Source organism: Mauremys reevesii, linkage group 12 (assembly GCF_016161935.1).
Source record: "Mauremys reevesii isolate NIE-2019 linkage group 12, ASM1616193v1, whole genome shotgun sequence".
In the NCBI taxonomy this organism is placed as follows: domain Eukaryota; kingdom Metazoa; phylum Chordata; order Testudines; family Geoemydidae; genus Mauremys; species Mauremys reevesii.
Window position 1 is genome coordinate 904,491 of NC_052634.1, and position 13,204 is coordinate 917,694.

General features: G+C 51.9%; 1 protein-coding gene across 6 annotated transcripts in view; it reads right to left on the minus strand.

The window, feature by feature from the left end:
- The window catches only part of LOC120375716 (pleckstrin homology-like domain family B member 1), a 97,169-nt gene that overhangs the window by 3,976 nt on the left and 79,989 nt on the right, over positions 1-13,204 (minus strand). For 3 of the 6 annotated variants that reach the window (XM_039496570.1, XM_039496574.1, XM_039496571.1), the window contains 7 exons: positions 10,074-10,368; positions 8,245-8,335; positions 7,867-8,013; positions 7,277-7,547; positions 6,900-6,985; positions 5,848-5,877; positions 601-639 (listed from right to left, as the gene is read on the minus strand). In XM_039496570.1, coding sequence (XP_039352504.1) covers positions 601-639; positions 5,848-5,877; positions 6,900-6,985; positions 7,277-7,547; positions 7,867-8,013; positions 8,245-8,335; positions 10,074-10,368 — 959 coding nt within the window. The remainder of the gene's footprint in view (positions 1-600; positions 640-5,847; positions 5,878-6,899; positions 6,986-7,276; positions 7,548-7,866; positions 8,014-8,244; positions 8,336-10,073; positions 10,369-13,204) is intronic. The other 3 variants (XM_039496575.1, XM_039496573.1, XM_039496572.1) reach the window with 2 other exon arrangements.

The window sequence follows — 13,204 nt, forward strand, 5'->3', positions numbered from 1 at the left end:
CCCAGAGTCCAGCCCCCTAAGATTCTCTCCCCATCTTGCTCAGCCCAGCCCTCTAAGTGCTTGTGGTTCCAACTAGCACTTGGATCTCCCCTGCATGAAACCCCAATGGCAAATGCAAGGGGTGCTCGTTAATCCTAGTCACAATTTTTTTTCACAGTACCTGATGCTACTCTTATCAAAGTTGAAGGGAAAACTTCCTCTACCTATCCTAGGAGCAGGCCCGAAAGCACTCAGCGTATGGTGTGCATGACCAATACAGTCCACCCCTAGTCAATCTTGTAAAGGTACCCCCCAACCCCACTGCAGAGAGAGGGTGAGGCTCAGAGGCAGAGGGAAGGAGCCTTAGGCTGCTGATCCAGAAGCACCAAGTGCAATATAGAAAGAGCCCATTGCAGAGTGTATTCCTAGTGAAACTGCCTCTTGTGCAGGGAGGTCAGAGACTGATGGGTTGACCAAGACTGTGCATTGCCAGTTAAAAACAAGTGAGCATGCAAACTGCTACAACTAGGCTGGGGACCCAACCAGTCAGGCAAGGTCACACCACCCCACAAAACAAGAGAAAAGAGTGAGAGGCAGAGAGATAAGTGCACTGAGACAAACCTCTCTGTGGAAGTGAATGGGGAGAATATCTGCTAGTTGCTAGAAGAAAATAAAGACAAATGCAATTAGAACAGTTCTGTAACCCTGCTCCCATTGGAGCATCTGTTGCAGTGACTGAAACCCTCTCCCCATGTTAATTATGCACCCTAGGAAGCATTCAGCAAATTAGTTGGCTCCATTAGGGCAGGGAAAGCACTCTGTTAGGCAAAAGTGTTAAGCCATTCACTTAAGAGGTAAAAGATTCAAATGCTAAGTGCAGGACTAGGTGGTATTCCAATGGAGGAGGGAGGGCCCTTACTCTTTCCTATTGAAGCTGGTCCATCTTCATTAAATAACTCAACAGTAGGGCTGTCAAGTGATTTAAAAAAATTAAACAATAGAATACCATTTATTATAAATATTTTTGGATGCTTACTATATTTTCAAGTATATTAATTTCAATTACAACACAAAGTGTACAGTGCTCACTTTATATTTATTTTTTATTACAAGTATTTGCACTGTAAAAAACAAAAAAAATTGTATTTTTCAATTCACCTAAGAACTGTAGTGCAATCTCTATCATGAAAATTGAACTTACAAATGTAGAATTATGTAAAGAAAAAAACTGCATTAAAAATAAAACAGTGTAAAACTTTAGAGCCTACAAGTCCACTCAGTCCTACTTCTTGGTCAGCCAATCACTCAAACAAGCTTGGTTACAATATCACCTGAAAGGGAGAACAGGCATTTGCATGGCACTATTGTAGCTGGTGTTGCAAGATATTTACGTGCCAGATGTGGCAAAGATTCATGTGTCTCTTCATGCTTCAACCACCATTCCAGAGGACATGCTTCCATGCTAATGATGGGTTCTGCTTGATAACAATCCAAAGCAGTGCGGACTGAGGCATGTTCATTTTCATCCTCTGAGTCAGGTACCACCAGCAGAAGGTTGATTTTCTTTTTTGGTGGTTTGGGTTCTGTAGTTTCTGCATCAGAGCATTGCTCTTTTCAGACTTCTAAAAGCATACTCCACACCTTGTCCCTTTCAGATTTTGGATGGCACTTCATCTTTGATTGAGTGCTGTAGCTGTTTTTAGAAATCTCACATCGGTACCTTTGTGTTTTATCAAATCTGCTGTGGAAGTGTTCTTAAAACGAACATGTGCTGGGTCATCATCCGAGACTGCTATAAAATATATGCAGAATGCAGGTAAAACAGAGCAGGAGAGATACAATTCTCCCCTCAAGGAGTACAGTCACAAATTTGATTAATACATTTTTTTTTTAACGAGCATCATCAGCATGGAAGCATGTCCTCTGGAATGGTGGCTGAAGCATGAACAGGCATACGAATGTTTAGCCCATCTGGTATGTAAATACCTTGCAACAACGGCTACAAAAGTGCCATTAGAATGAATGCCTGTTCTCACTTTCAGGTGACATTGTAAATAATAAGCAGGCAGCAGGATCTCCTGTCAATGTAAACAAACTTGTTTGTCTTAGCAATTGGATAAATAAGAAGTAGGACTGAGTAGACTTATAGGCTCTAAAGTTTTACACTGTTTTGTTTTTGAGTGCAGTTATGTAACCAAAAAAAATCTGCATTTGTAAATTACACTTTCACAATAAAGAGATTGCACTACAGTACTTGTATGAAGTGAATTGAAAAATAATTTAAAATAATTTTTACAGTACATTTTTGTAATAAAAAATAAATATAAAGTGAGCACTGTGCACTTTGTATTGTGTGTTGTAATTTAAATCAATACTGAAAATGCAGAAACATCCAAAAATATTTAATAAATTAAAATTATATTGTTTTAAGTGTAATTAATTGCAATTTTTTTAATCACAATTTTTTTGAGTTAATCACATGAGTTAACTACAGTTAATTGACAGCTCTACTCAATAGTAATTGGGCTAGAACCTACATTGAATCCTGCTGTACTCCAGTGTTTTGGGTACTTCCCCCAGCACGGGGGTGAGTTGCTGGTTCAAATCCCTTTTGTGCTGGTTGAGATGGGATTTGAAGCAGGCTCCCTTACCTCTCAAGTGAAGGGCCTAAGTGCCAGCCTGGGAGGTATTCTGACATAGGGTTCCCTCAGTCTTTTCTATTGACTGTGGTCCACTTTAACTACATAATAAATGGGCCAAAGTCTGCCTCCATGGCTCTTGATGCTAGGGGGGTTAGAGCACTTTTCTGGGATGTGAGTGACCCTGGCTCAAATTCCCCATCTGTCTCAGTGGAGGAGGTCTGGTGCCTGAGGTGCAGGCCCTTGTAAATTGACTGTGGCCGATACAGAGCAGCTCTTGCTGGTTTAATTAATGAGTAATGGTGGCCATACAAAAGACCCAGATCACTCTCTTGTCCCCAGAGATTAGCCACCCAGGCTGTGGCAGAGCCGAGGTCACTCCCCTTCTCTGCTGAGGGGTGTAAATTGGGATCTCCCACCTCTCAGGACAGTCAGAGGTGGGCAAGGCCTGTTTAAATCCCCTCCCTGTCCCAAGGTGACAGTGGCCTCCTGAGAAAGGGAGGGGGTTCAGACATGGATGTTCTACCCCAAAGGGCAATCACTGAGGAGGCAGGAAATCCCTGTGCAAACTCCTGCTGAATATTTGAACCAGGCTCTCCAACAACCCAAGCTAGTACCCTAACCACTGGACTAAAGAGTGACTCTGGCTTTTGTCCTGTCCTGAAGAATAGTTAAATCAAGTGGAACAACTTCAAGAATCAGGAAGCCCATGAGCACTACATACACCAACGACCAGAGTCCACATCTGGGCTAGGGGAGAGCTCTCTCCAAACTGCTTCTCCATAGGCCAGTGGGGAACTTGAACCAGCAGCTCCCACACACCAGGCACAGAGGTTAATCACCAGACTGTAGAGGGAGTCTTTCCCATAGGCTGGCCCAAAGAATAGTTAAGCCAAGTAGAACAGCTTCAAGAGGCAAGCATGAGGGAGGTCTCCCACATTCCTGTGGCCCATAGCTTGGAGTACTCACCTGGGCAGTCAAGATCCCCCTTCATATTCCTTCTCCTAACCAGGCAGAGGGGGATATTGAAGCAGGTGAGCACCGTAACCACTGGATAAAGGGGTCTCAGATCCATGCTAGGCCTCACCTTTGGAATGGACTCTAGGAGGAACCCCTTCAGTGTGTCAGACTCACTCTCCTGCTAGGGTAAGCCACACAGTTTCACCCCCCTCCTTAGGCTTAACCTGTGGGCCTGCAGCACTCTCGTCTCACCCCGTGAGCTCTGTTCAGTGAGTACACCCAAGGCAGAGCCCTGCCAGAGACTCGTCAGCTTCTCAGGGATGAAGGACCTCGCCAAGCATTTGCATTGACACTCCCATAGTGTCCAGACAGTTGGCTTGATTAGTCAGCTGGAACTCTGCATAGGCAGCCCTGAAGGCAGTACAGAGACCTGGAGCACAGCCCATTCTGGTAAGCCCAGAGCCTAGGCAGGCTGTAGTGAACTCCTGGGTTCAAACTCTGTCTCCCTCTGTTTGACTTCCTTCCTTGGGCTCCAGGTGAGCGCCCCACCTCCTTCCACCAGCCAGTTCTTATCGCCACCTCCCCAGTCTTGTCTTCTCCAGCTAGGGAAATGCTGTTCAGGCTTCCCAAGGAGAAGCAGGGACATCCATTTTCCTCTGGGTTGTTGCCATAGCAGTTCCTTGCCACCATGCTCTCCTCAGACATGGCTTTGCTGTCTTCTGTGCTCATCCCTGCTGACTTCCCTTGCTCTCTGCAATGAGGCAGAAACTGTAGGCGTGATGTTTGCAGATGGAGGTCCAGGCAGAATGGAATGGCCCTTGGGCTCCAAGATCTCATCCAAGGCACACCCCCATGGAGTGACCTGCATGGAACTCAATGCAGTGGCCTCAGAAGAATGAAGACCTGGAGCCAGCCCTGGGGGATTTCGGAGTCTAAGTGTTTCACAGCAATGCAAGGGCCAAGGGCCTGATGGTTTTCCCTCAGGCTTGGATTTGATTCTTCTGTGACCCCAGCCTTGAGTATCTGAACCCTGCTCCACTATACCAGGGGTCTGAAAAGTCACTCTCATTTCATTCAGAAAGCTGTCAAAGTCAGCCAGACACTCCCACCGCAGCCATAGGCAGCCCCAGGGAAGACAGTGCTGAAAAGAGTTCCCCACATGATGCCAGCCTGGAATTACAGCTCAGTGCAAAGTAAAGAGATGTTCCCCTGCTGCAGCATATGGGACGCTCCAGCTCTAGCAAAGGGCAACAAGACTTTTCAGGTGGCTCAGGGCCTAGTCACGCCTGCTCCTGCAGTCACACTGCCTTCCCTTCAACTCAACAGCAGTGGCAGCTTCTTCACATTCAAGGGGTCACTGGTGGTTCCACTCTCCTGTGCTGGCAGCAGGCTGCATTAGCTTCAGATACAATTATGCTGGCTGTTGCTACTGCCCCCTGTGACATGTGCTCCCAGATACTTCTAGATCCATTTTCCTCATTTCCCCATAGCAGATTCCAGCCGAAATTTCTCCTGTGGTGCCATATGAAGGCTGCTGGAATTCAGAGGTGTACACTGGTTGCTATTTTTCCACACTTGTTACTAATTTTAAAGCCGGCCAACAAAACTATAATGTGTGGGCTTAACAGAGAGCACAGTGCAGCCCTGCTTCACCGCCCTGCCACTAGCAGCTTTCACAGCCTTGGTTTTAAACTGAGAAATTTCTCCCCTTGTGTGAAAGTCACGTGTTAAAAACACACTGAGTTTGGCCCTTGCTCGTCCAGTGACTGGGGGCCCCAGAGCTCAGCTATGTTCTTGGGGTGGGGGGGGGAGATCAGCTGTTGTGCACCTCATGGGCTGGGGCCTTGCAACTTGTTCCGTGCTGATGGAGCATTGCTAGCTGCTGCAAGGTTCCAGGGATGGAAATGGCCTTCACCCCTGCGAAGTCTGCATCATCACTCACCAGGGACTCCAAGGGCACTTGCAGCCACTTTATTGCCTCAAGGCACCATCCCCCAGGAAGGGGGGTGGGGGCGGCAGCTGGTGTGGTTAGGTTCGAGAGACAGGCCGCTGAGCACACCAGCTTTCTGAAGGAACAAGACTGGTTCTGGCTGCACCTGAACCTCGGGGTTCCCTGGTCCCAGGACTAGCAGCCTGAGGGTTCTGCTGTTAGTACCAACACAGCATGGGTTAGAGCACTCCTGGCAGTAAAGGGTTAAAGGGAATCCATTGTGAAAGCAGGGTTAGTGCTTGGCACAGCAGAGCCCGGAGGGGAGGGCGGGATACATACATTTGCTAGGCTGAGGTTGAAAAGTCCTTTCTGGATAGGAAGGAGGAGGGGGGAAAAAAGAGAGAGAAATAGACAAAGAGCTCAGCCTGCCCTGGATTCAGATACTTTTACGCTTGCCCAGCTGTCTAGGCAGTAGGATTTGTGACGACAGGCCTGTGCGTGCAGAGGTCTCCAGTCCATCTTATTGCTCTGGGGAAAGCTGCAGGAAATGAGGTCCCAGAGGTAGTTTGGCTTGTCGCCCACTCATTCCTGGAGGGCTAAGACTCTGCAACATCCAGGGACATGCTAGCAGCCCACATGCTGGCATCATACTGTCTGTCAGACATGTAACTGCCCCCACCCCCCCACATGCTAGGTTGGTTCTCTCAGCAGACAGACAGGGGTGCTCGCTGGAGTTCCCCTGCAGATATGAGGGAGATGGCTCAGGCTAAACTAGAGGATTCAGCGCACGGTGCTGGGCAAGCTGCCCCAGCACAGGCCTCCACGTGCCAGGAGATAACACCCCTTCCCAACCATGTCCAGACCCCATGCCACTGAACCTCTGGCAGAGTCACCCACCTCTGGGTGGAGAGAGCAGCAGTGACCTGGACAGCAGGCAGCACAAAGTCCATTTCTGGCATCTGGGCCCTGGCCACAACCTGATTTGGACTCCAGGAAGCTTTGGCAGTAACTAATCCCTGGGGGTGGGGGAGAGGCTCGTAGCACAGGCTCTGCAACTGTCCTGTTGGCCCAGAGCGGCACATCTTCTGGTGCCAAGGGCCTGGGCCCTGCTGGCTACAATGGGGTGAGTCTGGGGTTTGTGGGACATCTGTGGCTCCCAGAGGCCCACGACACATCACACTCCTGTGACTTATCACTGGGGTGGGCACTGTGATGCAAATGGGCTTCATCATGGAGCCCTGCTGCCCCAGAATGTCGATTCTTGTGACCCAGTGCTGCAAGGCGGCACTTGCACCATTGCACTTTAGAGAACCCGCCCTGTCCTGGGACAGCATTGACCGGTCAGCCCATCCCCTTCCCCAGCCCACACCAAGGGCAGGGCCAGGCCTCACCTTAGCAGCACTGCGGAGATGGTCATAATAAACCTCCTCTATGGCTTGGAAATAGATCACTCCCTTGAGCTTCGTCTCATGTTTATCTGCATGAGAGAGAAACGCAAGGCACTGTAAGCACCAGGCTTCACAGAGAAGGAGGCAGCAAGACAAGAGGGTGGAGGCTGGCTCCCAGCTGGAACTGAGCCAGACACCACATGGGTTAGCTAGAGCCAGCCACAGCAGAGAGTCAGTCCTGAGACACCCTGTCAGTGACATGAATGTGATGAGACCTTCTGAGGGTGAAAGGGTCAAATACACCACTGGTGGCGGTTGGGTGGGGTGGGGTATTTCTATAGAGACTGGGGGCCAGTCGGGCAGCAGTGGGGTGCTCTTACCAACATAGTAGGAGACTGTGCGTTTCATACGGTCGAAGACAAACCAACGCTTCTTCCAGGATTTGATCTTGCCGCCCATCTTGACCAGATAGCCCTTGCACATCTTCTCGGTCAGGATGACATGATAGCAGGTGTCCACACTGTGGCCTGAGGACTCTATATGTGTCTTTAAGTCAAAATCCTCCTTGCGGATGGGGAGATATCTGGTCAGGGGCCGTGCCTGGAGAAGCAACGCAGCCTCGTCAGTGCCACCCCAATGGCAGTCGCCGCCCTTGAGAGTAAAGGAAGTGGGAGAGTTGAGCACTTAGCCAACACAGGCCCCATGGCACTCCTAGCATCCAAGATGCTGCCACCAGCTGTGTCACCTTCGTAAGTCTCAAAAGGGGACAAAGAGGCTCTGACCCAGTCCCTACCCCTCAGCCCCAGATGCTCCAACATCAGACCCAAGAGAATTGCATGACAAGTGGCACCTTCCATGCATGTGAATGCTAGTTCTATGGGTGAAACGGCACCATGCAGCCTCCTTAACACCAGAGACAGATGAGAAAAGGACTGCCCACTCATCCCCTGCTCCACAACCCTCCCCTCACCTGAGAGAAGTGCTTTTCTCGCATCTTGACCTCCTTTTCAATCAGCTTCTGCCGATGAGCCGTCTCATCCTGCAGCCTCCGCTCCAGCTGCTCCCGCCGCCTGCGCTCGTCCTCCAGGGCCTGTCGCCGCAGCTCCATCTCCCGCTCCTGCCAAGTAAAGGACATGGCAAGATCCCCTCTCTGCCCTGCCTATCTCATGCCCAGCACTAGCTGCCAGAGGCATTACTCATGATGCAGGACTTGTGGGTGTGACAGTGGATCGCTGGCAGCCCTGGAAACTGGATCCCCTCTCCCTGAAGGCTTCTGTGTCCCCATAAACAAGAGGGTGAGAATGCTCTGAGTGTAGCTCCCTAGCATTGGCATACAGACCCCACTCACCCGTGACTCCATCAGGCGAGATTTCTCTGCATGGGCCTCTTTCAGCATCTTCTCCATCTCCTCGATCTTCACTGCTTCCACCCCACTGGCACTGCAAGACAAAGCTGATACCATCACAGCCTGCAATCCCCGCTTGGGCCAGGACCCTGGCTGCTCCACACAGGTGGAGAGTGTCTCCTTACAGGAACGGATGGCAGTTAGGAATCCCATGCTCACTCACCCCTGGGCAGGGCCAAGCAAACTCCCAGAACTCAGAGCCAAGGCTAGTGAGCCAGACCTCGGTGAGGGGATGATTTTTCACAGAAAGGGCTCTCAGAGATTAACTGGCAGTGGCATCTACTCTGTGGAGGAGGTGTAGGTTTTTGTCCTGAGCTATGATGAGTCCCTCTGCACCCCCATCTCTGTCTCAGCCCCAGCAGGGGCCCACAAACACATTTTGGGAACACGTCCCCTCCTCAGGGAGACAGCCACCTGACATCCAGGGAAATCTGCATGAGTGTATTATGGTGGTGCCTGAAGGAAGACAACTCCTGCCCCAAAGGGCTTACACTAATCCAGAGGATATCTAGGCCCTGGAACAGCTAATGGAAATTCTCCTTTTGCTTGAGAGGGAGGGGCCTGGATCTGGGGTACAGAACACTGTGGGTCCAGGCCATGGTGCCAACCATGGGTTTTACTGGGGTCTGTTTGCAGTCAGGGATTCATTGTAGAGGGTGACTTGGGGAAATCAAACAGGGCCACATCGCCTGCTCTGCCCCAACCCAATGCCTCTCATACATCTAGAGCTGCCTCTAAACACTGCATCTGCCACAGGATCACCTCGCACCACCAATCATCACAGACACCGACAGAATTAACATGAACAAGCTCTATGGGCTTGTTTTTCTGCCAACACCCTGCTGCAGAGCAGCCACAGAGCCAGGATGGACCCCCAGACAGAATTCATGATTTTACTGATGCCTGAGCTCTGGATTCCTTCCCAAAGAGCATACGCAAGCCAGGAAATCCCCAGCTTGCATGGCTGCTGTGCACAGCCCAGCACAGCAGCTTCCCTGTGAGTCAGGCTCTCATGTTGGGCAGAGCAAGGGGAGCCAGCCTCATCCAGCCCCCCAACAATCAGCACGGGGAGGGGGGGCAGTTACTGCCCAAGGATTCTGAGACGAGTGCTGAGGAGTTTGGGGAGTCTCAGAGAGGGGAGCGGGGCTGGGGTGTGTGTGTGGGATGGATGATGGAAGGTGGCTGCAATGACGTTGTCAGAAATGCTCACAAATGGCTTATCTGTCAACCCAGTGAAACTCTGTAGGCCCCTGCACTTATTAACTCGCCCTCCCTCCCCCTGCCCTGACTGACCAGGCTCCTGCCCAGCACTTCGGGCATGTCTACACTTGAGCTGGATGTGTGTGTGTGTGTGGGGGGTGATTCTCAGCCCGAGTAGATGTGCCTGTACTAGCTCTCATCTAGCAATTTTGCTAAAAACAGTGTTTCCACAGAAGTGTGAGCTGTGGTAGGTGCTAGCCACCCAGAGTAAATGCCCATCAGAGACCTTAGGCACATAGGCACCTTAGGTTCATTGAGCCCCACCCAGTTCACCTCAGGTAGAGGCCACTGGACACGCTTTGCTCATTACCAACCTGGCGGCCCTGTGGTGAAAGGCTTTCAGCCCCAAGCCAGCTGGCTGCCCCCTGAGGCCAGGCCAGGCATCTGGAATGTGCTGATGTCTCTCCTGAATGGGGCGGATTCTCTTCACATCACTTGTTGTCAGGACAGGGACCAGCCCGTGTGCATCCCTCCCCTCCGCAGGCTGCCCAGAGTGCAGGTGCCCAGATTACCTGGACATGTTATCAGGCGAGCAGGCTGAGTTGCCACCAGTGGAGATACTGGTTTCCATGCTGTCTGAGCTCTCCAGGCTGAGTGTGTCATAGGCGTGGTCCATGTCCTCGGCCCGGTGCCCGATGCCATGGGGAGGATGATGATGGAGAATGGAGTGATGCATGAGCGGAGGGTAGGAAGTAGGGGGGTAGTGAGGCTGCCCGTGCAGGGCTTCCCACTGGGACTGCGCCTCAGCAGCCGCTTTCTGCTTCAGCTCCGCCAGGCGCCGCTTCTGCTCCTCAATCACCTGCTGCCCTGTACCCCAAGGGAAGAAGAACAGAGGGCAGATCACCAGGGGTAAGGAGGGGGCCTGACTGGCTACGGTAGCTATGGCCTGGGCACTGGCAGGCAGCCTTCACTCTGTGCCCAGCACCGTGACTGCCTGGGGCTCATGGCTCACACAGGACTTCTGCTACTGAGCCATCTCTGGCCAGGAAGGCACGAGTCTGAATTGCCCAGCGCATCCAGCTGTCATGGATTAAGTCCACATAGCACGTGATTGGAAATACAAGCATGTGGCCATCTGTCTAAGTGTCCATGTCTACGTCCACACCTATCCGAGCATTAATGACGATGAGCAAAGAATCTCCTATGACATCCGTCCAAGTGTGAGAATATGCACCCTGCTAAGCACTGTGCGTGCCCATCCGTTTCCCACCTCCTCCTGTCTGCCTGTTCAGCCGAAGGGGAAGCACCACACTAAGTCTTCAGAGAACTCCCTGACCCATGACTCAAACCCCTTTACAGCCCCCTTCCTGCAGCAGCCCCTATGCAGCACTGTGGGAATGCAGAGTAAGTGGGACAGAGATAAATGTGGCTTTGAACTGCAGCGGTGACAGAGTCTGAAGGCAAAGGGAATTCCCTCCTGTGCATGTGAGGAGCCAGGGATAAGCCTGGTCTCTGGGCAGGATGCACATTGCTACCATGCAGCAGCCAAGGAAAAGTTGCTCACCCTGAGGAGTTGGAGCCACTGCCACCACTGTGCAGCTGCAGCAGCCCTGCTGCATGGCGACTACCCAGCTCTATTTCCCATCTGGGAGCTGGCAGCGAGACAGGAATAAGGCAGGTCTGACCACGGGCCACTGACGGCACACCCCACTCCCATGCTGTGCTCTTGGATCACTTGGTGGATGCACTGGAAGCTCCCAGTGTGTCTCCTCAAGGGGCTCCTCACCTTTTCCAGACCCATTTAGATGTTACCCCACTCCTCCCTCCTGCCAAAAATGCACATAGCCAGATCCAACCTTCAAGGTTCCCAGCGTGCATGGACCATCCCAGCTGGGCCTCTACCTTCCCCTGGTCTCAGACACTCAGAGCAGAGGCAGCAAGGGGAGGGTGCATGCATCAGTCTGGCAGGGCTGGGCAAAGCATTCATAGACCAGGCAGCCTGATACCAGATTTGCCAAATCCACACAACCGCTTGCGTGCTCAGTGGGGCTTTGGGGGGTGCAGCAGGGAGAGAGAAGGACCAGGCAGCAGGTTCCTGAAGGAGCTCCAGCTTTTGGCGCTTTGCATGGCAGGCACAGGCACAGGCACTGAAAGGCGCAAACAGCTGCTGTCACTGGAGCTGCTGCTGTGGAGGAAGAGGAGGCAGACAGGGTCCTGCAGAGCTCATTTGACCAAAGTAGGAAAGGTGTTGGCTGACATGGCCTATGGGGGAGAAAACTGCTCAGGGCTTCCCTCCAGGCTGTGCTCTCTGATGCAGGGGAAACCTGGGTTAGTCAGGAACAAGCCACCTGCCTCAGTCAGCACCAACCCTTAATGCCAGGGGAAAACAAGCTGGTTCTCAAGTGCAAGCTGGAGATGTCCCCTTTGGGACACAGCTGGGGATGCTCTTGCGGGAAGATGTCCTGGAAGCATCTGGCCAGTTTGTCTGGCGCTGCAAACAGATGGACTCTCAGACACACTGACACCTTGGGGTTGGGTCTGTGCCTCCTCCCCACCATTAGCAGATGGCATCAGGTGTCTTCTTGGACCACACAGCCATGCTGCTGCCTAAGGGGCCAATTCAGGAGTCCTAGCCTTTCCAGGTCTCTGCTGGCTGCAAGGGCTCTCCTGGGAGTGCAACAGCTGGAGATGCACCGTATGGAGCCGGGGGTGAGGGGACAGAGGGGAAAAGCAAGAGACCATGAGAGAGCCACAGTATCCGTGTCAGAGCCAAACCAAATCTGGCAGGCTCCAGGCTTCTTCCTCACCTGCGCAATGGCTCTGGGCATTGTCTGTTCCCCGTGGCTGCTGCTGGGAAGGGTGCCTTTGCACAGGATTAGCTGAGGTTTTAGTCTCATCTACACTGTTTTATCAGCCATGCTGCAGGAAGTGGCAGCCCGGCACAGTTACTGTTGGCAGATGGGACCTGCCACATTTCATTGTGTTGCAGGACCATGCTATTGTCTTGCCAATTAACAGATCTCAAGGGTCAGAGGGATCACAACCAAGTCGCAAGATGAAATCTGTTGGGAGCACTGCTGGGCTAGCAGCAGGATGCCCAACATGGCTGGGTCTACCACTGGTGGGAGTTCTTCCTCCAAGAATCCTGTCAAACTGCTAAAGGCCTAGCTGGGCTCTCTGGCAAGACAGCCTTGTGCACATGGGTTACAGCAACTGCTAGCAACAGCCATGCTGGAGCATGACCAGGGCGCAGCATGGACACAGCCTGGGAATTGCCAGCTGAGCTGAGCGCTTAGGGCCAGACAGACCAATGCTGCTCATGTGCAGCAAAGCAGCATGTGACAACTCAGTGATGACATCCCTCCACCCATCTGTGAGAGTCCTGACCTCTCCCCTTCCCATGATCCTCATGGTCTACTCCAGCTGATTTGACCAGTCATATTAAAGTCATAAGATTGTCAGAAGGCCTGACATGGAGCCTTACTCCTTCATTTCCTCTCTCCCCCATCAGTAGAGACCATCTCATGCTGGGCATGTTTATGGCTGCAGGGGCCAAGCATCAGCTAAGACACCTTGACTCCTGGGAAATGGGTTCAAATCCCAGCTGGGAAACTCAGCCCATCACCTTTCTGAAGATGGACCCAGCTACTGCTCCAGACTCCAAAGCCAGTGGCATAGGCAGCAGCCTGACACACCCTTTGGA